This window comes from Lepisosteus platostomus, chromosome 1, assembly GCF_059453375.1.
Source record: "Lepisosteus platostomus isolate fLepPlt1 chromosome 1, fLepPlt1.hap1, whole genome shotgun sequence".
Classification (NCBI taxonomy): Eukaryota; Metazoa; Chordata; class Actinopteri; order Semionotiformes; family Lepisosteidae; genus Lepisosteus; species Lepisosteus platostomus.
The window spans coordinates 58,996,230-59,022,543 of NC_142611.1; the positions used below are offsets into that span (position 1 = coordinate 58,996,230).

General features: G+C 36.5%; 1 protein-coding gene across 1 annotated transcript in view; it reads left to right on the forward strand.

Moving 5' to 3' along the window:
* Positions 1-21,704, forward strand: part of mnd1 (meiotic nuclear divisions 1 homolog (S. cerevisiae)) — a 32,551-nt gene extending 10,847 nt beyond the window's left edge. The window contains exons 5-8 of the mRNA XM_088633207.1: positions 2,465-2,539; positions 5,709-5,823; positions 16,597-16,641; positions 21,465-21,704. Coding sequence (XP_088489333.1) covers positions 2,465-2,539; positions 5,709-5,823; positions 16,597-16,641; positions 21,465-21,571 — 342 coding nt within the window. The 3' untranslated portion in view covers positions 21,572-21,704. The remainder of the gene's footprint in view (positions 1-2,464; positions 2,540-5,708; positions 5,824-16,596; positions 16,642-21,464) is intronic.
* Positions 21,705-26,314: the final 4,610 nt, after the last annotated feature.

Below are 26,314 nucleotides of genomic sequence, written 5' to 3' on the forward strand. Positions count from 1 at the left end.
GAAAAGCAGTGCTTTGCATAGAAGCAATCAGGTAACAATGTATTAAAATAATGTGAACTGCAGCAACGCCTTTGCCTTTGGTGTTCCTGTTGGAAGCTCGCCTTAGTGTGGCCTGTGTATTTGGGAGTTACCTCATACCTGTCAGCTGTGCAAACTTGCAGCTTGGGCCTTGATTTGGCATGGAGTTACACAAGACTCGCAATATCTGAAAGCGGTAACAAGCAAGAAAGGGTTTTTAGTCTGTTCCCATCAGAAAAAAAACACTAAAATGTACAGGTATGTCCTTTACCTTCTGAAACAATGTTATTTCATGCAGAAATGTGCATGTTATGATAAATGTAGCGCACCAATCCCCCTGCCAACATGTGCCAGGACTACTGTTGTTCCAAAGAATTCCTGTTGCAGGTATAGCTGGAGTGTTTCTGTCTGTTGAAACAGGAATGAGTCACACATAGAAAACAAAAACGGACATTTAGGGAAATTTACCCTTTTTCTTTCAATTTTAATAATACTATATTCTTAATTACAAGCCTGTGGGTGACAGCATTGTGGGCAATGTTCAGTTCAGGAGGTTGCAAATAAAAAAATGTGGAAATGCAGTTTAATCTTTAGGGATATTCATCATATCATTGCCTGCAACATGGACAACATCGTTCATATCTTTTCCTGCATCAACCACAGCAAATTGTCATATTCCTTTTCCTTGTCTACTCCTGATCAGGGGCAGTAGCATCTAGTGAGGTCAGTAATTAAAGTATTTCACTTTTTAAACGTGTGTCATGCAACACATTCTGCTGCAGTACTGAACATTTTAAAATTAGGTTTAAGGATTCCGCCTTTTCCTCTAATCTACTTTAAAATGAATTAAAACATGAATGTAAAACATGCTGTTATATAACAACTATGGCTGGTTTACCCCTATGGAAGTAGCCTCAGTGCTGTGTTGTCTGTGTAAAGAACACTAAAGTCCATCAAAGCGGTGACTGTAAATAGGAGTGTTGAATATGCACGGGGCTTTGTCTGTGAGGTGCATCACTCTCACTAGTAGAACGTGTGTGTCTGTGTCAAGTGAATTTGGTAGACCAAGTCGGTGTGACTGGGGATAGTCTTTTCTCAGCTCTTGTAATGTTTCACCACAGGAGCCATTTTATTTTCTCTTAATCTATTTAATAAATCTAGGAGTCCAACTTGGTCCCATTTTAATTTTGTTTGTGATGGAGTGTTATTATGTGTGAAAGTCCTTAACAGATATCCTCTTGAGTAGGGATTTTCATACATTTCATACATACCCAGGCATTGGATAGCTTTTAGTATAGGGTGAATGTAGCACTTCCCAGAAATCACCCTGGCCTGTGTCCTTGAAATGGGAGACCGAAGAGTTTATCGCCACGCCTCCAGAGCCTCTGAGGGGGGAGATGAGGGGATGTTGTAAAGGTGATGTCATGCATGGTCACGTCTGGAACATGCCCAATCATCTTTATTGATGATGTAACTAATGATGGTCACAGCAGAAAGAATTCTGTAGTTTACAAAATTGCAGCATGACAGTGACCCAATACACCCAGCCAGTGCAACCAAGGAGTGGAAAGGGAAATTGAATTGCTAAGGAAAAAATTGAAGTTATACCCCTAAAAAAGACAAACATGGAAAAGCTCAAATTACTCAAAAAAATGTTCTTTTAGAATGAGGACTTTGTGTAATTGTTGCCTCAAAGGGTTATGCAACCCAATACTGCCCTTTACACTCTGAAACTTCCTTAAAGTGAATGTGTCCCAATACCTACTGTAACTTGAAATCACTGGGATGAGCACAGTTTGCGTGGGATCACCCAAAAATAAATTGTATATTGTAATTAACTTCATACTCACAAATTTCTTTACTGTAAAACAAAACTGTGGCCCTCGAATCATGTTGGGAAAGCATTGTATACCATCCATTGTTTGTAAATGAAGTCCACATGGATGTGTACAGCCTGCAGCAGTCTCACTGGAAGTCAATGGTTTGTAGTGGTCAGTGTTTGGCAGGGGAGGTTTAGCAGACCAAGTATGTATGACTGGTGGTAATCTCCATACATTATAAGTCCATCCTTTTTAATGTGGAACCATTTAATAAAGGCAGTCCAACCAAAAAACAAAGTTTTCTGTTCTGTAGATTTGAAGCAAAGTTCCAAAATTAAGAAGTTGACTTCCTTCTTGAGCTTTTCAGTTTTTCTCTCATCTTTGCGTTTTTCTTTCATTTATTTGTTGTTGTTTAGAGCTGTTAATCAATATATTCATATTTTAAAAACTAAGAACATACTTAGGAAATCATTTTTTATCAATTTTCTATCTGGATCTGTAGTGTCCTGACTGAGGTTATGTCTCATTTACAATAGTGCACTCTACTTTTGATTTTTCCAATGTGCTCTTGCCTTGCATTCAAGAGAAATAATTCCAAATATTCTCAAATGGCTTTTACGTCACAGGAGTCTGAGGGGAACCAGAAGAGGGCTGCTCTACAGCAAGCTGTTGAGAAGGCAAAAGTAGGCCGGCAAGACACGGTAAGGTGTTTGTTTAGAAGTATTTCTCCAAGGCTTTAGTGTTGCCGATGGTTCTAACTTGACTTGACTTCAACACTCCTGTCCTCAGCATGGGAGGATTGAGGGTTGAGGGCACACTTTCTTCCTAAATGTTCACAGCAGAGGGAGCATCAGCTTGGATGTAAGTGAGGGGTTATGCAGCTCTTTCTGCCACCACTGTAAGCTTGTGGGTACATGAATCTGTAAATTCTTTTAAAATTCTTTTAAAAAGTGAATATATTTGTAGATACTGTACTAATCTTGTATTGCTTTGACAGAGGGTAATTTAAGCTTTTTTGCTATTTAACATTAAATATGAATGCAGATAAGTAATCATACAGTACATAAATATTTACTTAAATATTGTTAGTGTTGTGTAGATGTTACAGTTGTTATGTACAAGTGTTACTGTTGTGTGTCCAGCCAAAAACACCCTGGATGCTAAATCCTGTTGTAGCTCAGCCACAACTGGGTAGTGACTGCCTAGGCTGAGCAATGGCTGAACTATAGGGCACTTCCAATGCCTTAAACAAGCACCCTTACTAGCTGAGACATTCTGGAGTTTTACGTTTTAATATATTCATGACAGTACTTGTACTGTACATTGTTGCTTTAAGACATTTTTAATGCTTAGTTAAATTTATTTTCATTTGGTTCTGTCTGCCTTTTCTGCTTTATTGTTGATTCAATATTTGTATCATTTTCTTAAATATTTCTTTTGACCTATTCTATGCTTAGCAGTGTGACATTGTAGTTAATGAGACACTAAACATTTCCCTTCTTAAAAAATATGTATATAAGTATGGAGCATATTCGGCTCCATACTTGTTGAGAGCAAACAACAAGAAAAAGCAGTTAAGATATAAAATTAGTACCAATAAACATATGGGCCCTATGGTTTTAATTAAATTATATTCAATCCAAGTTTCCCCCAAAAATGGCATATACAGTCTATTGGTAAACATAATTGCCTTTGGATCTTCTGTTGAGTAGGATTCCAAGGTAGCTAATCTCAAATACTTTTTTAAACTATGAAAGCTTTATGTAGCCACCTCACATAGGAGAAAATCAATAACGAATTCTCAGATTTGATGGATTAATTTATAAAAAAAACCACTTTAAATATTACTAAATGCGATGCACTCAAAGAAATCATGACACTACGTTGCCACACAGTGACAACACTATAATTAATCAAAGAAGGATTTTGTGGAATTTTACAGTCCTGTTCAGTACATTTAGATAATTCCAAAAGCCATTAAGAGCTATAAATATTTGAATACTTAATAATTTTGATTAAAACTGAAAACTAGAATCATTTTGCGAAAGTTTAATCAATGATGATTACATTCATTTGTGTCTGCATGTTTTTATTAAAATTGCATCTGAAAAAATAGGAAAGCATCTGGGTATGAGGGCTTATCAGTTGTCTCCATGGAATGAAAAAGCAGATATACTGACAAATATATTGGTCAGACTGTGTAAAACACATAGCAGGTGATGGAAACAAAGCTGCAATAATATAGTGCATTGCACAAGAATGAAAGACCAATTAGATTTCTACCTAATTTCTCTCTGGTTGTGAAGACCTTCAGTGAACTGCTTGATATTTGCTGTCCAATCATTTTATATTTCTGAAATTAAAAACAACACACCATCTTGGCTCTTTGAAACACCCTTTAAATGTCTGTTTAGAGAACTACTCGATAGACATTTGGAATTGATTCCTGCTCCGTTTGCAGTCATTGGTATATATTCTAGGTTTTCTGATGAATCTGTACCAAATAAAAAAAAATCCATTACATGTAAAAAGCTTTGAGTGGAGTGTCCAGAAAAGCTCTATATAAGTGTAAGGAATTAATTATTATTAAGATAAGATATGAGACATAAGAATGTCTGATTCTTCTTTAGCTTTTCCTGCCCAAACAGAGTCAGTGCTTGTTGCAGAGCTGTTACATCCAGGCTTTACAGATTATCTGGTGAGGGGGCTCCACTCCTGCTCCTCAAGGCTAGGGGACAATGCATCCAACCTGCTTGTCTGGACTGGGAGACAAGCCAAATGTGGGGACAGTTTTGAAGCAGGAATCAAACCCTGGATCCTGAAGTTGCAAGGCAGAACAGTATCTGCGCTCACAGGACTTCATACAGTACTTTATATCGAATTGTAATATAAAATACAATTTGGAAACTTTATTGTTATGATGTTTGTTATTTTGATGTTAATATGCAGTACAGGAATTAAAATAATGCCTGCTTTTAGACTGCAATGTAAAATTGGATTCTGCTGAAGCAAAAGAAAATCAAGGTTTATAAGTGAGTCCAACTACTTGAATTGGATTCAAAGACTGGATTCAAACTTCTAACTTCTGCGTTGTTATAGTGTTTACTGTTGATGCAGAAGCTCTCAAATTACATTAATCACCATTTCAATAAAACAGCATCAATGAGTTCTATGACAAAGTGAGAAAGTAATAGTTGGAAAATATTTCAAAAGGAAATCCATACAGTGAGCCAAACACTCTTTACAGCCTCATTGGTAGTTTTAAAAAAATTGGTCTTAACCACCAAAAATCCATTAGTGGCTTAATTATATTTGCACTAAAGCCATCTACAAACCAAGATGATCTCACACTAGGCTAAAAATGCATATATGTGGGACAGCTGACTCAAGGCAAATTTCTAAAATAGAAGAACAGAAAAGGGGTGTAAGATTATCTGATTTTAAAGTGGAGTTTGCTCTCCAGGGACAAAAGCATTGTCAGACATGTGCGCCTATTGTAACTTATGTAAAATCTGGACCTCAGCATAAAACTGGTATAAAAAAAGCACAAGGATGAGGACTTATAATAAGGTAAAGAGGCACAAAAATAAGGTAATAACGTCAGGTACAAATAAAAGTATGTAACATTATGAAGGGAAAACAGTTGAAAATAGCACAAACCAGTTACCCATTGCAATAACCATTCACTGGAGCAAGGGAATGCTGGTGTGGATCCCAGGAGACCAAGAACAACATAGAAGATGAAAGTAACAAGTGTAAGAAGAAAAATGGTCAAGCTATTTGTAAATATATAAAAACCTCTTTAAAATGTTGTAGTTTTTAACAAACAAGGAGAATGATTTACTGAGATTCCTATTTTTTTTTTCATAGGAAGAGCGAGCTGCACTGTTGCAGAAACTGCAGGCATTGAGAGAGCAGAGGGATCAACTGAAAACCGAAGTAGAAAAATACAGGGAATGTGACCCTGAGGTGGTAGATGAAATCCGTGAGTAAAACATGATTGTATTGAACCTAACATAGACACCGACCAGCAGAACTTCCCAGTGATTTCTGTAGGCTCTCAACATACGCTCTGAAGTACTGTACATCTAGATGTAACCTCCTTGCTTTTAAAAGTCCTTTTAACCACTCGTGCTCTTCAATTCTGTTCTAGTGAATAACCGTCACATTGGTTACTTCAGCTGTATGAACATGATAAAATGACCAGTCCTCTCTTAATCTGCATGATCCCCTATCGTGCAGATTTTGATTGTCTGCAGAGTCTGTGATATAGACTTGGCCAAAAAGTATTACTCTCATTTTATACATACTGTATATAAATATGACAAGAAAAACCCCTTGTGTAACCAGTGAAAGAATTATCAAAAGCAGCATATCTGAAACTGTCTTGTTAGATCAATGGATTCCAGGAAGGAAAGGGCTTATCAGGTCAATCTCTTGTAGAGCTCACGAGGCTGAAGAGCTAATGGATTTTATAAAGCTAAATATGATGCCTCCTAGTTTATGGACACAAAATAATCATCAGTTTAGAGCAATGTACATTGTCAACTATATAAACCCTAACCGTCTTTCAGCAGAGGCTTTTAGATGGCCCTGTGAATTTCTAGTTAATTGATATTTAAAATGTATACCAATGCTAACTTTACTCAGAAGCAGTCATGCATTTGGAGATGAGTTATTCTAATACACATTAGCTATTGCAGAAGCAAAAATCAGTTGACAAATGGGATCATAAGCTTTTAAAAGACATGGAAGAAAGGAGGTTAATAACTGACTCGCAGTTTATCCTCTTTTACTGTGTCTTCATAGAATTGTAATCACGTAATTGTATTGTGCTGTGCTTATGTTTCATTTTCCTGTAGTAGTTTGCCTTTGATACAAAAATTTGATTTGGATCTTTTTCTACAGACTGTTGAATCTTTGTATTTGCTGACTAAACATCATGCATTTTGTTTTTTGTTAGTCTTCCATACATATGTTACGAATTTGAATAACTGGCATTATCTGTGACATTGTTATGCTGAAACGTACAGAGCTGTCATGTTTGTCAGTTTTCCTGCCCAGAAGCCTACAGCATCTTAGACTAACAGTATAGTTTTCTGAGTAGAGAAGTACTGTAGATTTTACACTAATGTTGGAAAGCAGCTAGATTGCTGTGCTCAGTTTTCCTGAGGATGTCACTTGAAGAGCCCTACCCAGCCGTTAAACATCTTAATATTTATTAATCATTTCAAATTCAGCTCCAGAACATGATGATCAATAATAATACAATTTTATTTAGAAGTGCTTTTCAAGAAAAGTGCTGCGTACATATAATACACAACGGAAGGAAAAAGGGAAAAAAAGTACAGCAAACTGAGTTACTAAAACCAAGAGTAAAATTAGACTATAAATTAAAAGTCTTAGTGAAAAGATAGATCTTAAGTGAGTTTTGTTAGTGTCAGCAGTTGCAGAGTCTCGAATGGCTTTGTTAATTATTTCTATAGACGTAATGCTGCACTTGAGAGGGCTCGGTCAATCATTGAATAGAGACAGGTCTTCGGCAGATAATGACTTGGCAGATCTCAGATTAGGAGCTGGGCTATACTCATGCAATAAACCCTGAAAATAATAGATGTACAGTAGACCATTCAGATTCTAATGTGTCAGGGCCTACACTACATTTAACCGCCAGTGTTCTTTGTGGAGGATGCGAGTTGCGTGCTGATGCAGAGTAGTTTTAGTAACACACAAGCTATAAGATTCTTGTATGCAGTACCTTAGAAGATGCCCTAAAAAGTTACAGAAACCGAATTCTGATGAGTGAAAGAATTATCAGTATACTGGCATCAAATAAACAGAGCAAAGTTCTTAGCACTGTTACACATGGAAGAAAGATAACTTTGTGATGTTTCCAGCATGCTTCAAATCTTGGCACAGGGTCAGAAGTATCGCCAACAAAATGTCAAAGGTTCTTAATACTGTTAAGGAAAAGGGGTGGTTGGTGTTAAAATAGTTTCATGACGTACTGTAGTGCTGAGAGTGCTTTCTGCACCATGCGGTAGTGCTCAGCAGAGATTTCCTGTCTGTCCCTAAAGACATACTAGATATGTAATTGTTCTACATTTATTTTATTGAAAGCCCAAAAGCCAAAGCCAGTATTGTTTCCTCACATTAAATAATACTATTTGACAGAAATTGTTTTGGTATTTGTAAAGTCAGCCATTATAACTTGATTATAAACAGATTTTCCATTTAGGGGGGAAAAATCAACATTACCTTACTACAAGGTCAAAAGAATCTTAGATGAAAACATAGGAGTGCAAGAAGATGTCAAGTCCCAAAACAAATAAAGTAATGCGATAATTTTTCCAATGTTTTAACATAGTGTACTGTTTGGTTAATGATATCTACAGTCAATAATGTTTAATGGCTTGGGATTTACAATTATCTAAATGGTAATTCTAGTGAGAACTTGATATTAACCTTGGTAGTAACAGCCAATTTAAAAACTTGAGAGTTAAAACCATAACATTCAGTTTTGCACAAGGATAGGCAGCAATACAGAAGCTTTAGGGCACAAAACATAAATTATATAAGAACAAAAGCTGTTTACAGAAACATCACTGAATTTAGATTGATTTTTTTTCCTTTTATTTTCTAAATGGTTTATGTTTTCTAAAAACCTCTTGATTTGAATTTGCATCACACTATGCATAATCTGAAGTTTAGCCCTAATTAAAGACACCATTCTGACAGATCTGGAAACAGGAACATTTATTTGCTGCTGCTGAGCATGGAAAACTAACTGTCGTTGTTTTGTACAGATGCCTTCAGTGGCCTAACTGCGTTAATACTCCAAATGCGTTTTTATTGTTGTTTTATATTGCAATTGAAAAATAATACTAAACGGGAGTAGTTTACACTACACTAAACTGTGGGGTCCTTAAAGATTCCATGGCACTTAAATGACTAGAGATGTTAACCCCAGTGTCCTGGACAAATTCCACTCTGGGCTTTTACAGACTGGCCAACTAACCCCCTTAATTCCCCTGGTGAGTCAATTTTCAATTCTCTCTGTCTTGGAGGGCTGGTGTGTCTGTGGGTTTTCATTTTAGTTCATCTCAGTTCATCTGTTAATGAGTTAAACCCACAGGTTATGTGTTAACCTGAACAATTTTATGCGAGCTCTTCAGGTTTTGCCACATTAAGGAGACCTTGAAAACCTGCAGACATACAGTTACCAGCCCTCCAGGAATAGGACTGCCCACCCCTGGTCTGTCTGATCCGCTGGCACACGATAGCTGCTGCATGTCACACAGGTGTGTCCTGTACTTCAGTGGAGGATGAAGTAAGTCCCCTCCTATATGTGAAGTGTGCTGGTATATTTTGGAAAAAAAAGAGCTACTGTATAAATACAAGGAATTTGCATCATTATCAAAAAATTTTTGCATGTACTCTTTTAAGTTTTGCTTGCCTTCATGATGGTATTTAGGTTTTCCAATGCTTTCTTTACTGGGATCAAAGACAGTTTTCTATCAAGAGTTGAATCTATAAAATGTTAAAGTATGATAATTTCTAAATAGCATCCCCTGCTGTCCTCATCATTAGTGCATCCCTGACTGACCACTAGTGATGGGAATATTTATTTGAGGAAATGTTTTTTAAGTTTCATTTGACATCAAGACTGGTCCAGCTCTGAGGTTTCCTTAAAATACCAAAGTCAAAAGGGTGGAACAGTATGAATGCATGACATTCCGTTAAACAATACAGAGAAAGTAAGTTTTAAAGATGATACACCGTGAAGAGTAAGCATGCTGAACAGATATGTTCCTTATGTTCTGAAAAGGCAATACATTCTGAACAGTTGGTTCACCTCCTAGCAGAACTACTGAGACACCTGCCATTTCAGAACTGAGGTGAGCCTAACTTGTCTTTCTAGATTGTACATTTACATATAAACAGTAATTTCCACCGTTATTGTTCCCATATTCTGTTTTGTCCCTGATGTTCCTGTGATCCAGTCTGACCATTAAACTTGCATGTCCTGTTGCCAGCGTTTTATGCATTAGCAAATTTCACCAACACGTACAGTTGTGTGATTATAGGTAAATCTGGATAGCCTGATACAATGTACTAGAAGCTTTACATCTGTTTTGTCCTGGGTGAACTCTGTGAGTCAGTGTAGAGCAATTCTGTTATATTTAGCAGGAGGATGTTTAAGCCTCTGATCCTGTGGTAAATCTACAGTAGATGTTTGGGCGTTGACTATTCTAAGATGAAGTTTTTGGCACTGCTGTGATCATCTCTTATTTTCTGACGAAGACTTGCTGATCTGTGCTCCTACTGGAAAGTTTAGGCCAGTCCTGTACTGTGCTGATATTGTTCCTCTAAGCAACATGCCAGCTTTTGTCTGTTTTCCCAATAATAAGGAATAATTATTGCAAAGCTTTTCAGGAATTCCTTGAGGACAGCCTCTCAAAGACATCATGATTGTCTGGCCATGATTAAAATATTGTTAAATAGGTTTATTGTTACACAGCTTATGTTCTTTTTCTAGGATTTTACAGTTGTTTCTAAAGCTTTAACAATGGCTCAATAAAAAAATACTTTTGATACTGAGCAAAAGAAATGCCACAAATTCAGGTTACAATCGGGAAGACCACTATCTTTAATAGAGCAGGTGCATTCACATTTAATTGAAAAGACAACATAAGTAAGTTCATCATTCTAACCAGAGGGTCTGCTATAACAGTAACAGTTTAATAGTGTGTTTGGCCCCTTTTGGAAGCAATGCAAGTCATATACTGTATCTGGATATACAGTATGCTTTGCAGCAGGTTACAGATGCAGTCTTGTGGGAATTGCCACTTACTCAAGGACTCAAGGGGAAAAGGCATTGTTACACAAGCACAAGCATGAGCCCTCGTGTATGACAGCAGGTGAAGTCTTGGAGTAGTCATCTAGTGCCGTGCAGTCTGATTGTCATCTATTGCAACAAAAAGGGTCCTGTAGCACATAAACACACACTCCTGTCCACACCATCGCAGCTGGACCTCCCCAATGATTGTTCTGTTAGACGCAACAGGTGAGGTATTGTTCTGTATGTCAGTGCCTTTCTCACTGCCATCCGTCATGGAGGTCTACAAAAAAAATAAACAGTTCAGAGGACTCCATTGCTGGCAAGTCCACCTGAGCTGTTGCTCACCCACTACCTCATTCTGTTGCATCAATGGACATTGTGAGTACTGGTCTCCTATATTGTCATCTGCTCTGCAATGACTGTGTGTTGTTGATAAAAGGCAGGGTTGTGGCCTTTCTTATTGAGTGGAGCGGACTGCACAAATTATCAGGTCCTGGGGAAATGGTGACTTGTGGTCTCCCAGATCGTGACCTGTCATTGTCTGGCTATACGGTTCAGGTTGGAAATTGCTGGCTGTGAACAGCCCAAATGGTGGGGAACAGTGTGTTGACAGAGTCTAACCTCCAGCATACCAATGCTACAATGTTAACTTGACAAGCAGAACATTTTAGTTTATATCTTTATTTTGCTTTCTTAATGTTACGAAGCCTGACAGTCAAGAAGTTAAACACGCAATGAGGTAGCTAATTGCAGAGCAATAGTCAAATCCACTCAAATATATCGCAACCAATCATGAATGATCTGTTAACCAAAATAATGCTAAAAATATTTTATCTGTATCTAAAATCTGTATGCTTTATTTTCTACAAACCTATATAGAAATTGCATTGAGTTTCTTTTGATTGTTTTCTAGTAGATAAAAATTGATTTTAAAAAATTGATTTTGAGCTGATCTTTTTTGAACTTGTGTGCCTGTAAAATTCAGTTTTGTTACACTTGTGAACTGAAAAACATACAATTATAATTTTATCTGTTTTATGAGCTATGCACCATCATCAAACATAATATTACTAAATCACTAATACTCAAAATTACTCAAAAACATTGATAAAACCATCCTGCAGTAATTTGCATTTATTTTCTGATTGATTAAACCACAGAATAAGTGCAAACACATTTACAACAAGCTACTGAATAATGTTGGTTACAGAAGTTGTATCCTTATAAATAGCAATGTTCTTGATGGTTAATGCTTGTTGCAATTTGTAAACGGGTATTCTGAATCTAGTGCTTTATAAAATGTACTTTTGTGTACACGTTGCAGTGTTTTCCTTTTGTTTTTTTCTGTAAGAACTACGTAGAGCTGTCTCTTTTTCATTATTAAATCAACAGATAGCAGTTGGCCACTTACTTAATAGTCTCCCCTGAAAATACAGTTTCTTAAGTACATTATTTCAGCACGTGGTTCTGATTACTAATGAGGACCATAATGTACCTAAAGACAGACAGCAGTCTAAAACATGCAAGTAAATGTGTAACATTCTGGCTTGTCATTGGCTGAATTTTAAATAGAATCTCTCTCTAAAGCTAGAGATTACATCATCACTAGCAGCACTGTGTGCAGATGACAGCTTTGAAAATGAATTGCTGAGTTACTGTGTGAATAAATACCTCGTCAATTTTATAGCACCCAGTCTTGAGCAAGATTGGAGACTCTGACTTTCAGAGTACCGCAGTGGTGAACAGTCTAACTACAGATTTGTCATTTCACTTACAGTGCCATGCTTTGGTCAACTGGCTTTTATAAATTCAAAGGGCAGCAATGTTCATTATGCAAAGAAAAAAATAACAGATTAATTTCTTTGAGTGGATCGTGGGAAAGTCGATTTGAGGAGCTGAAATTAATATGATTTAAATTTAAAAAGTGCAATATACAATACAACCTGTATAATTAGTGAGATTATCAAAATATTCTAAAACTCTTAGAAGTATGCATATTTTCATCCCTAATAATGAATTATACAGCACTAAGCAATTAGCCTATTTGAAGTGAGTCTGAAGGTGTGATGTAGGTGTTTGAAGGTGTGATGTATTTGTAGCTCACAACTGCAATTTGCACTCCCCCTTACCTCCTGGTTGTGAAAAATCAGAGTGTCTGCACATTAATGGTAAGGAGCGTATGCTTGTGAGTTCATGCCAGCAAAGGTGATGTATGTATGCATAATATGCACACGGGTTTGCTAATAGTAATCGCAATGTAGTGATGCCATGGTCCACAGCCCACTGTATTAACTGTGATTAGTATTTGTAAACCCCGTCTTATCATAAGTGCATTCATCACCATCCATCAACCATTTCAAGACATCAGCATAATACAAACTAACGTGAAGCTCCCCATAGTTCGTTGGGTGGAGCAGGTTAATGAGGGAGCAAACACAAAAGGAACTTCAAGCTCTTTGACAATGGTAACATACTGTAATTGTGTGTTTGGTTCTTTAAGGCCCATTTTCTGTGATGGCTGTTATGGCAACTGGACCATTAATGTACTTGCATTAATTGTCTAATTGTACCTGTCCTCCCACAGTGTGTTAGAAGACTTCCTGCATGAATCAGAAATCACCAGTGTGCTTGGGCCCACAGTCTCGCTGCATCTTAACCGGTTAAGATCACCCTGCAACTCACAACTGGTAACCCACTGAAGCTAAGCAGGTGTGAGCCTGGTCAGTACCTGGATGGGAGACCTCCTGGGAAAAACTAGGGTTGCTGCTGGAAGTGGTGTTAGTGGGGCCAGCAGGGGGCGCTCATCCTGCGGTCCATGTGGGTCCTAATGCCCCAGTATAGTGACAGGGACACTATACTGTAAACAGGCGTCGTCCTTTGGATGAGACGTAAAACCGAGGTCCTGACTCTCTGTGGTCATTAAAAATCCCAGGGCGTTTCTCGAAAAGAGTAGGGGTGTAACCCTGGCGTCCTGGCCAAATTTCCCATGCCTCCTAATAATCCCCCGCTATGAATTGGCTACATTACTCTGTTCTCCTCCCCACTGATAGCTGATGTGTGGTGAGCGTTCTGGCGCACTATGGCTGCCGTCACATCATCCAGGTGGATGCTGCACATTGGTGGTGGTGAAGGGGAGTCCCCATTACCTGTAAAGCGCTTTGAGTGGAGTGTCCAGAAAAGCTCTATATAAGTGTAAGCAATTATTATTATTATTATTATTATTATTATTATTATTATTATTATTATTATAATTTGTGGAATTTGTTGGGTAAATCTTCATCAGCCTCATACATCAGAAAATGGCTATAACTGATCTGCTTTACAGATTTAATGTGTTTCATATGCAACATGTCTTCTACTAGTCTGGACCATTCTATTGTGATGATTGTGTTCAAATGCATGGTGGACAAAATGGTATTGATCACTTGAGTAAAGTTGTCTGACTTAAATACATCATCCAACATGCGACCGTTGAACATGGGACATAATCGCGTTGGCAAATGATGAATGGAATAGCTAAAACATAATAAGTAGATGCTTATTTTGACTGATTGTTGCAACTCTATAGTATTCCATTGCATAATTTACAAAAAAAGTTATCCACAATTCTTGCGGTTTAGTGCGCATGTCTTTACTCCTGTGATATTTTATTGACTTATGATATGGCTTGTCTTGGCTTGCCACAGAGCTTCACTTGCTTTCAGAGAAAAAAGAATAAACAGGCTCCTTCAAATCCTGAATAACAGGCTTGGTATGCAAGTCGCAAGGTCAGATTTACTAAGAAGAGAAGAAAATAAATCCCCTGAATAAGTATCTTAAGGTTCATAATAAGTGGCATTGATAAGATAACATAATGCAGTGGTTCTCAATTGGTGTGCTTTTAGACATTCATGGGTATGCAATAGAATTTTGTAAGAGAAAAATAAAAGATGAATAAATTAGTTTATAAATATTTGCCGTATATCAGTTTTGTGGAGTTCCCAGGTGTTGTTACACATTCAGCATGTAGACATCTGACAGGCATTGCTCTGTAGATGGTTCGTGTGGGAATTGCATGTGGTGCCAAATACTTTTTTCAAGTTTGATGCAAACACAGAGTGTTCGACAGCAGTTGAGAGAGAGCTCCTAGTTTTATACTGTCAACAATTCCTCAAGAGTATGTCACAAACTCAGAATAACCATTGAAATAAGTTTTGTTTATAATATTAGTCTTGTGCTTGGGGTGGTGACGTGTATGGGGAGGCAGTGGTGTGCCGCGATTTTTCATTATTTATGTAAGTCTGCTGTGGATAAGGATGAAAAACACTGACCAAGAGGCATTATCTAGTGTAGAATTTCAAGTGCCAGACATTATTTTCTACTGTTTGTGAGCTCCTCCTGTTTACTATTATACAAACTTTGTAATTAATAGTTTGTCAGTATGATGTTCCATTCTCTAGCAGTTTTTCTTTAATTATACTTAAAGGCTTCCCTCATTATAGAATTTGTCCTTGTTCAGAGTTTTAGGTTTAAGGATTTTTGTTTTTCACAGTATGATATGCTGAAGAACAACGGGCCTGTAGATGGATGGAAATTGGAATATGCATTAAATAACATGTTGTTTATACAAACAAGAAAAGATCAAATCTGTGACACTGTGAATGAATAATGGTTTGGACAGCTTGTGGTTGTTAAAATTGCATTTAGAGAGCTAAAGATATGCCTTCGAGGGCTGTACCTCTTTTATTAAGATTTCATTGAATTTATTAAGATACATTTTTAAAAATATTTTGGATTAGATGAAAATGCAAACATACAAATAGAAATGTTTTTGGCTCCATTCCAGGCTGATGGAAGGCAGTTTTAGTTTTGTGTCTATTTCCAGCTACACACAGCAAGTCCGTACTTGGCAGCCTAACAGTAACATAAGATTCTACCAGAAGTGCCAGTATCAAAAAGAAATTTTTGGATATTTCATCGACTCAAGCAGGTCTTTGTGCAAGATATGTGCAATTTTCCTCAGATCTGTATCTATTATGTGGTTATATAATATGATAACAAGGATGTACAATGAATGTTTTCTGACACTGAAAGATTCCAAATTGCAGTATAAGATGAAAGAATACTAAAAAGAGGGGAATAAACTCACATCAGGACATTACAAAATGGACATTCCATTTTGTATGGACAAAATGCTTTAAAACATGAACTGTAGGTTATTCAATTTAACAGCTATGAAGTGAAACTCAAATAATAAACAACTTATAGAACTTTTTTTAGATCCAAATGTCCTTGAATAGCATTACTATATAAGAAACCATGAGGCCAGACTGTTTTAGTTGTTTTAAATTGGTAGCCCTTTTACATTGATGTTTTCAGTGATGCCTAGAGCTGGTGCCAGATAAAATAATCGCTTTCCTTTCTCAGTTTAGAATAGTAAGGAAAGAAATCCTTAACAGGCCTTTTGATTCCAAAGAACAATGACATCAGCGAGTTGTTACTGTTCATTTGCTTCATCTGCTCTGTAATGTTGCCAAGTGTACGTAAGCTCACTTTGTTCAATAAAAGGAGGTTTTTGCATGGACATTTGCAAATGATAATATACTTTTAGGCTGGTCTTGTCATGTCTTATGTGATTCTTTTGGAAAATTTGTGTTTGAACTCAGCTACTAAGGGTAATTCATTATTTTGCAAAGATGTTAAAGTAGCTATTTACAAGCTATGTCAATTTTGGTAACAGACTGCACACCCATTTTCTCAAATGCATGTTTTAACCCAGGTGTCTCATAGTAAAGTGAGGTGGATCTAATATTCTGTTATTTTAGTCTGTGTAACACTTTCCTTACTGAAAAGCATAAAAATCTTTAAATGGATTATGAATTTCCCAAGTGTTTTTCTGTGCAATATTATATTGAAATCTACCTCTTTGTTTTCCAGGGCAATCCAACAAAATTGCAAAGGATGCAGCCAACCGGTGGACAGGTGGGTTCAGCAGCAAAATGTGTGCAGTTATGAACTGTCTAGAGATTGTACAGGATCTAGTAGAGAAAAGTCTTCTTTTAATGGTTGTTGTAGACTTTGTTGAGATTTGGCATCTGTTTTGCCATTCATGTTTCAGTATCATCATAAGAGATGTTAAAAGAGTTACAGTGTATAGAGTGCTGTGCAAAAGTCTGAGACAAGACACAGTTGCAATACATGTGTATTAAGAGCCTTAACACTTAACTTGGAACCGCTTCTAGTTTTGTTTACTGTTATAACATATTTGACACTTGTAAATAGAGCCTAGTTTAGGTGAAAAAAAACTAAGCTTGTCATTAACATTTCCTTAAGTTGCAGTCGTCAGTCAAATCTAATTTATTGTAAGCTGTTCTTCATTGTTAAAAACTCTGCTCCACACAATCATAAATCTAAAAGGCTGTCAGTATTAACTATTAACTTAAAGCAAACTTAATGAAATCAGTATAAGATCGCTACAAGATTGATTCTGTGTGAAGAAGTAAAAGCAGAAAATGAAAAGAGTAGAACAGTGTGAAATGTCTAGGACATTTTCAAACATGTCTGTAAACATATATACTATTTTTTAATAGACAGATACAGTATAATGGGAATAAAGGCACAGAATTATGATATTTAAAAGAGCTTTTTTTCAGATCAATAAGTTAATTCAACAAAATAAGATATGATAGGTCATTATTTTTTATTTTTACCAGAGGTGCACATTTTACTTTTTTTAAGTTAATTAAGTGAAGTTGGAAGATTTATGCTTGTACAGTAAAGACTACAACTTAAAAACCTGGTCACTTGTTATTTAATCTATACTGTCAAAAATAAGTGTGAAAATCTATTATTGCCATGATAATACCAGAGCAAGGTGTTTCTTATATTCATAGAGTAACTTTAGTCTACTTAGGCATTTAAAACACAGTTGCAAATTTTAGCTTTAAGTTGTGACCACCCCCTCATGCCACGAGTCCTTGTAGCAATGACAACACGTACTAATATTGTAAGATCCAGCTTCTCTGTTATTGTAGTAGAAATGCAAAGACACTGCAATGTCACAATACAAATAGAAACATGTAGTATAAATCACGACTCTCCACCCTACATTAATCACTGTGCCAGTGTTCTCATCTTATCTATAGGTATCAGGTTACACTGGCAAAGAGGGAGGAGCACCCACTGCACTGACAAATACCATTATACTTGGATGTTTAAAATGGGATTTTAACCACTTAGTAAACACTGATGTTAAACTTCTTTATACCTTTCTCAAAATCAAGAGCAAAACATTTCACCTATTATCTTCAAGTCAATGCAAGTTCAAAGCCTGGTGAGATATTTACACTGTATATGTAGCTATTTAATAAAGTTCTTAGGAGTTTCTGTATGTACAATTGGTGTGTGTGAACATGTTGCTGTGAATGAGCCCAATTGGCAGTGGCCTTCATTTGGTAATCCCATAAATTCATGTGCCAGTGTTCTCATCTTATCTATTGGCATCAGGTTCTGTTTCTATTTCAGGTTGTATTTCTCTAGCAGCTCTAAGTGATGTATTGAAAATGTTAAAAAGTGTCTTAAGTCTTTTCTCAATTTTCAAATGGCTGGTGAATGACTTATAGTTTGGCCCTGCCTGTTTAGTGTTGCAGGATTTGACTTTAAATCAACCAAAAGAGGGAACACTGCTAAATAAATCTGGGCTACATCCTAGATACAAGTGATAACAAATTTGCATGCACTACATGAACTAAAACAAGTTCATGTATGTATTTCTTTTAATGTCTTCTTCTTTTCAAAGAAGCAGTTACACAGCTTAAGTATACATATATACATGTTCACATTTAAGCACTAAATGGTCTATCTCCAGATTATTTTAAGGATGTATTGCATGAGAATTGCTCAGTTCTTAACTTCAGATCTGGTGATTCTGGCATTATTTCTCAGCTGAATATCATGCTCCCTACAGTGGACAATAGAGCCTTATATGTGGACAGCATCACGCCTGCAGTTTTCATTGCCCAAATCCTTTAGAGACTCAGTGACTGATGTGTTCAAACCTCACTTAAAGGACTTTTCACTAAAGCTTCTGAAGTGTAATTTAGTTTTACTGTAAACTAGATCAATAAATGAAAAGTAAATTGCTGTAGTTTTCTTTCACTTCCTTTTAGTTATATTTGTGTGTACCGTTGATTAAGTAGGTAATTGATTTAAGGATATCATTTAGCTGTTGAGTCATCTTGTTTCACACTTCCACCAACCTTTGTGTAAGTAAGTGTCCTGTTTTCAGTTTTAGATGCACTTCCATGTAGGTTGTCCTCAGGTTGTCAGTGAGGTGTCCTCTGATTCATATTTCTGTGTTCGTTCTGAAGATGTCTGCTGGGTTGATTTTTTCACTGCCCTTAAGGATTTTGAATACTCCTTTTGAAAAAGGCCCATTGCAGTCTTCTCTGGTCCTGATTAGTAAGGTTTGACTTCAGCCTCTTAGTCTAGGACATTCCCTCTAGCCCAGGAATGTGTCGGGTCACTCTTATTTTGACTGATGAGCAAAAGTGTCTTTATTGCATGTAGATTATCAAAATTGTACTTTTGACTCGTGCCATACAATTTTAATATAATGTTCTTCGAGTGTGGAATTTAAATTCTACATTTTGACTGTATTGCTAATATAGCCTTTTTTTTTCTTTCAAACATCAGTTGGAATATGAATATGATGTCAGTTAAAACATCTACATCTTTCTCATCTATAGTATATTCAAGATCGCACCAGTGGTGTTTGTATGTGTAGTTTGCTTTCGAAACCTGAATACAGCAACAGGCATTTCTTTACATTTAATACCACCTACTAGGTGTTTGCCAAGTTCTGAATTTGGTCTAAGTACTGGATTTTCCTTCGCATCTTCTACAGTGTTGGGTTATCCTTCTATCTTAGTAATATCTTTGGATGAGACTAATTCCCTAGCTATTTCAGAAATATATTTTATACAGTACTTCAAAAGCAACTCGTCTCCATGTAAAAAACATTCATATGTGTAATTTCTTACCTGTATGAAGCACCCTTCTTCCCAAAGGATTACAAAGTATAGTACAGGAGTAGAACCACTTCATCCTCCACTGAACTGCATCACCAACCAGCTGTGTTGTCCAGCTGGAATGTTGTGACAGGAGAATTAAGTCACGGGAAGGGCAGCAAGTATGGTCCCAGAACTTGATCAGTAATCAGGTTGCTGTTAGTGACATTCCTGGCCAGACCATCAAATTTGGACTTCCCAGGATCAGCCATTGATCTTGGCTGGAAATTTCTGGCAGCGAGTAAATGGCAAGCAACAGTGTGCTGACTCACAGTAGTTCAGACTCCAGTGTACATATGGAATAACACTGGTGTTCTCTTGATAAGCAAGATATACTGTATTGTTTCTTTGCTGTGTTTTTCTTAATTTTCACCAGACTTCACATGGAACAAAATCACCTCATCACATGTTCTTGATCAGCTCTTTCTGTAATGGTGTAATTTAGTACTTAAAGTCACTGAAGTAAATCATAGTAAGTTTTGAATTGTTAGATAAAATGACATCAAAAACGATATCTGACATTTATATATTTTGTACTTTTTTATAAAAACATATATGCATGAGTAGCTTCTTTTAAGACTTAGAAAATTTTGTAATGTACAAAAACTGGAGAAATGTCTGTTTTATTTAATAACCATAGCCAGTAACTAAAAACATGAGGCCCAAAGAGCCTTGTATTATTTTCTTTAGTTGGAGTATATACTTCACAAAGCACTCTGCAGAGCACTGCGTGCATTGTAAAGCTGACAATATTTTCTCTGAACCTGACTGACTAGTATGTATGGTGACATTATAGCCTAGGGCCAAGGTGTTGGTAGTGTTGAGCTTTTAGAAGTGCCTGTGTTCACATTCCAAATCTTATGTTACAGTATACAGGGTGATATACTGTATAGAGCTTTTAAATCACTTCTATGTACCTTATCTGAAGAGGAGACCATAGCCATTGAGTAACATTGTAATTGTAATTGCAAGTGGCACCCTTACTGTGTTGTCATCTTTGAAATATTGGCATATCTACTGTAGTATGGTTAATTGGTTGGTTGTTAATTTATTCCCTTGTTTACGCTTTTATTTTGACACAGTTTGTGGATAATTGTATTTAGCACTTGCAACTCATTCTGAATCGAGGAGGCATTTATACTTTAATGGTTGAAATGCATAAATCCTGATCACATGAATGAACCAACCCGTTCAATGCAATTTATAAAAGTAATATATAAGTATCCATTTTTTTTATTTTATGTTTAATTAAGGGTCAAATCCTAGATGTTTTACAGAATGTAAGTAGAACTTAATTATCATACTTTTTATTGATCAATGACTGAAAAGAAAAAAGTAATAATGATCATATTATGAAATACTGTAGCATACTATTTTCTTCATATGATATCTTCAATTCCCATGAATGTCTGCGTGAAATTGCTCTACAAGAGATGATGCTTATGGAGAAATGCATTTAACACAAAGTAAAACGCTTTTTGCAAAAGATTTTGAGATTCAAATGCACAAATGTTTAAGCAATTTTTATAAAGTACAGAAGACTATAAATGTAACATTTCTTAAAGGACTCTTTTTGTTTTAAACCACAATCAGCTTTGTTTTGAGATTTTATTTTTTGAATGGAGTTATATTGTTTTTTCATTATTAATAGAAGTCTTTATTTCACTATTGATCTCCTCAGATTTTGTTTTCGTTCTGAAAATGCAATCATCCTGTTGACCTGTGTTCTTTTCTCAGACAATGTCTTCTCTATCAAATCATGGGCCAAAAGGAAGTTTGGTTTTGAGGACAAATCCCTTGATAAAAACTTTGGAATCCCAGAAGACTTTGACTACATCGAATGATATTCATCTTCCTTTCCTGTTGTCCTTCTTCCAACATACTAAATATTTTTTCTTGTATATATTTGTTCATTTAAAATGAAGGTTTAATAGTGTTTTTGTCCTTCAGATGGAAATATATATTTTATAAAGTAGAGATCTGTTTGCTTTTTTCTGTGTGACAATATGATTTTACCTTTCATGTAATATCTCAAGGCGCTTTAGGATTTTGACAGGAAACATTTGAAGCACATGAAAACACAATAGTACAGAATCAAAAGCTAGTGTGAAAAAGGGTTTTAAGGCAGGATTAAAAGTGGTGACTGACTTGGCAAGGTTGAACATGGGCTGAAAGATCATTCCACAGTCCTAGTGCAACAGAAAAAGTACAGTCTTCCAAGGTCTGTAGTTTAGTTTTGGAAACTGAAAGAAGGCCAGAGTTCAAAGACCTCAACTAACTTTTAGGTGTTAAGGAGGTCACTGGTATAGTTGGGAAATATAGTAAACCATTTATCCTCTTGAATTCTGTCCTGAATGTCACAGGGAGACAGTGCAAGGATAATAAAATATGTTATTTTAGTTTTAGTTAAGATCCAAGCAGCTGTGGTTGGAACATATGGCAGGTTTTACGTATTTGGATACAAGCAAGTACTGCATTATAATCAAGCCTGGAGAACACAAAAGCACGCATCAACTTTATGTGTCAGATTGCAGGAATGTAAACGAGCAGGGTTCTGAACATGGAAAAAGACACCTATTGTATACTGCATGCACGAATTCGATAAAAATGACACAATGCATGTTCATCTCTGGAACTGGCTCACTCATCTTTAATGAAGAGTTAAGGTAAGATATGGTAGGAGCAGCAGAATGAATATTGTCTGCTTATTTCGTTGAAAAGTCTTCCACACCTGTTGGATGGTTTTTGACCATGCATGATAATGACCCAAAACCCACAGACAGTACAAACATTTTATGCAAATCCAGTTAAGCAAATATTTTACATGCTTAAAAACATCCCAAGACAAGAATTCTTAGTGGCTGCAGCAAAGTATCTTAATTTGGCTGTAAACTACTCTTTACTTGTACATTCTAAAATGTTCTTAATGTGTTTCAATACTTTCATTTTTTTAGAAATCAATGGGTAGAACACAAAGTATGTTTGTGTTCTATTATCAGATGTATGTGTGGAACTATCCAAAAACATTATTTTGTACTAATTCATATTAATCTCATGATCACAGATATAAATTGCTTGTCAAGTAAAACATGGTTTTGACATTGCTAGACTGATTAATTTGTTGGCTACAACATTTATAGATATTTTAAAAAATAGCAAGTAGGTGAAATTCCAAAATATTTGGAATTGGACCTGGTCTTATGCTAACCTTTGGCTCCCAAAGGGTTCTGTGTACAGGCTGACCTAGCTGCATGTTGGGTTTTGAGACACCTGTTCACAGGAAAACTGAGAGCCTGCTGGTGGTAATAGAGATTTTCAAACAGGTGGTATAGCTGTTGATGTCAGGGACTCACACTTGAGGATGATTCCTTTCTCCTGGCCTTAACTAGTCTTTGTACTGATACGAAGTGTATCTGCTTTCTGATAGAGCACCAGCAGAATGTGTTTAAATTAGCCAGGAAAGCTCACTAAAGCGTCGAAGCTCACAATTAAGGATTTAATTTAGAAAAGAGTCATTTTCCTTTAGGATTCATCTTCTGTTAAGTGATACACATTCAGAGATTAAATGATTTCAGCTTGATTGTTATAAGTGAAGCCAGATGATTGATTGCTTAACTTGCAAATAACTTCTTAAATGTCAGGGCTTGCATTTTGTAATTGATTTAATATGATTTACCCCTATAGTGTTATTGTTCCCATTCATACCCTAAAAATGGCCATCATAATGTATAAGTAGAACAGGTTTAATCAAGGGCAGAACATTAGTTGAAGCATTCCTCTTCTACTACACAAAATTTATTTAACCATTTTCATGAATGTTCTGTAGGTTCAGTTTTTCTTTCATTTTAACCAATGATGATAAACAGCAGCACACATGGATTTCTTTAAGACAGATTAGGAAAATGTACAAGGTGAGATTGTCTTCCAAGGCACAGAAATTGTCTCATAATCTCAGTTTTTAAATTTAAGTTTTTTCCTGTTTTTTTATGTGAAGGAATTCTGAGAAAGGTCTTAGCAAGTGTAAAATCACATGATTTTCCAAGTCTGGTTCTTTTAAAACTAACTAGACTAAAAAGAGCCCGATTTCTGTTTACTTTAAGATGTTGTGCAATACTTTTGAGACTCATCTTAAGTGAATTCATATGCCTTGTTGCAAATTAGTTGGAGAAAAGCCAGCCTGTGCTAAATGTATTGCCTTCAATTTCTCCTGGCACTTGAAAGCATAACATGGATTTTAGGAATACAAAGACAGAGAAAAGAATAAAGCCAACATCCAGATATGGTGTTTTCAAATGCTTCAAAACATCTTGACAGCCCTCTGTTGAATGTGAGCCAACTGATTATTGCCACGGCTTTAGACCAAAAACCTTTTTTTCTACACAAGACTTGCAATATAAAACTAAGAATTGAACTAAGCTGCACATCTGGTAAAAGGTTTTAGTGAAGACAGGGGAAGGGGCAGTCCTAAAGTTCAGAGATCAATTGAATTGAATTTGATCAGTTTGGATTCAGGCCATGCCATTTGTCTTCTCTGGATAGAGGTTGCAAGCACAGCTGGGAATGGGTGGAGTGGCAGCTGGGCAGTTGGATCATGAGCTGGTAACTTGTCATTGTTGGATTGCCTACTGTATATGATTCTAGTATATGGCTGGGAGATGTCAAATGTAGCTGTGTCTATGCTGCAGGTAATGTGAAACCTGTGTTTGGAGGCCTTGTGTGTGTTTCTTATTCTAAAAAGTAGAACAAATTGCCCAGTTTGACTGAGGGGGTGCCTCAATGTTTTATAAAGAGGCATGCAGTTACATTTGGTGAGGTACAAAAAGGACAGTTGGTAGTACCTGAATGAATTAAAAAAACTATATCAATAAAGATATGAATAAAGACTGGCATCACTGCTCATATAGACATGGTTGCTGGAAAACAAACAGAAGACTCAAGGTTTATTCACTTTGTTTAAGCTCAAATTCCTTTTTTTGATCAGACATGAAGGGATTAGTATTCTTTTGCTGTATTAGAAAGGTTAAGTCAGTTTAAACATAAACTGGGTCTCTCAGAACATCGAGGGCTAAATGGAAAATATCCAAAGTCCTAAATATCACTGTTAAGGCCCATCATCTTGATTTATATGCTGGAATCAATACAACAGACTGGCAAAAGTTCTGTTTATGTGCAAAGTCAGTGCAATGCTACTTCTCTTTTGTATAGCACCCTTAACACTACAGCCAAAAATTCCAAAGTGCTTACACAATTTGTCAACCCAGCAATGCCACCATATGTGTGAGCAAGAAACCTGTTTGAACAGCTAGCTTTCATTTTTCATCTATCCTGCTAATTGCAACTATAAGCTTTTCTCAGTGTTCCCACAATGAGAATAAACCAGTCATTTACTATGAAGTACTGGGTACATTATTAATTAGTAAAATAGTGGCATTTAAGTTACACCTAATATACTAAATTTAATGTAACGTAACTGTTGTTCTATCATGTGAATATAATGTAGACTTTAAAGACACAACACCATTTCCAACTGCCTACTGCTTTCTTAAGAGATGATGGTCACCTTGTAACTCACAACTGGCAACTCACTGAAGCTTAGCAGGTGTGAGCCTGGTCAGTACCTGGATGGGAGGAAAGCTAAGGTTACTGCTGAAAGCGGTATTAGAGGGTCACCCTGCAGTCTGTGTGTCCTAATGCCCCACCATAGTGATGGGGACATTATCCTGTCAAAAGGTTCCGTCTTTTGGATGAGACGTAAAACCAAGGTCATGACTCGCTGTGGTCATTAAAAACCCCAGGGTGTTTCTTAAAAAGAGTAAGGGTGTTACCCCAGTGTCCTGGCCAAATTTCTCTCTGACCTTTACCAATCATGGCCTCCTAATAATCCCCATCTCTGAATTGGCTTTGTCACTCTGTTGCTGTCGCATCATCCAGGTATGGCTTCACATTGGTGTAGGAAGTGAGTCTCCGTTACCTGTAAAGGCATTTGAGTGGAGTGTCCAGAAAAGCACTATATACAGTAAGTGTTAGTTTAATTATTATTAAATTAAATATTTTTTTCCAGAACTCCTAAAAATACCAGAGTGAACCCTGTGGTTTGGAGGTTACCCATTCAATCCAGGATGCCCCTAGGTGACAATTGTCAAGTTTCTAGAGGGAACCACCAGGGCAGCTGGATTACAGACAATTGGGAGATCCTCAGTGGGCTTAACATCATTACTTACATTGGAGTGGAGTACCTTCTCAATTACGGATTTGTAGAGGAGTTTGACTGTCCTAAACCTGAAATGACTGTCTATGATTTACAAATATGGCTCTGTGTTTCAGTCACTAAGGACAGGGGCTCATCCTTTTAAATTTTATAGCCCAAAATGTAGCCAAGTTATATCTGATAGGTATATTTTACCATGAGTTTAGGAACATGCATGATAATATAGCAATGCATAACATCTCATTACTTTATATACTCAGAACATGATTTCATTGTTTTTTTCTACGCTTAGCCATGGACAACTGTACAAACAGCTCACTTGGTTCAAATATTATGGTTAAATAATCAGGAAGACCAACAACCGCGTGTTTAAGTATTC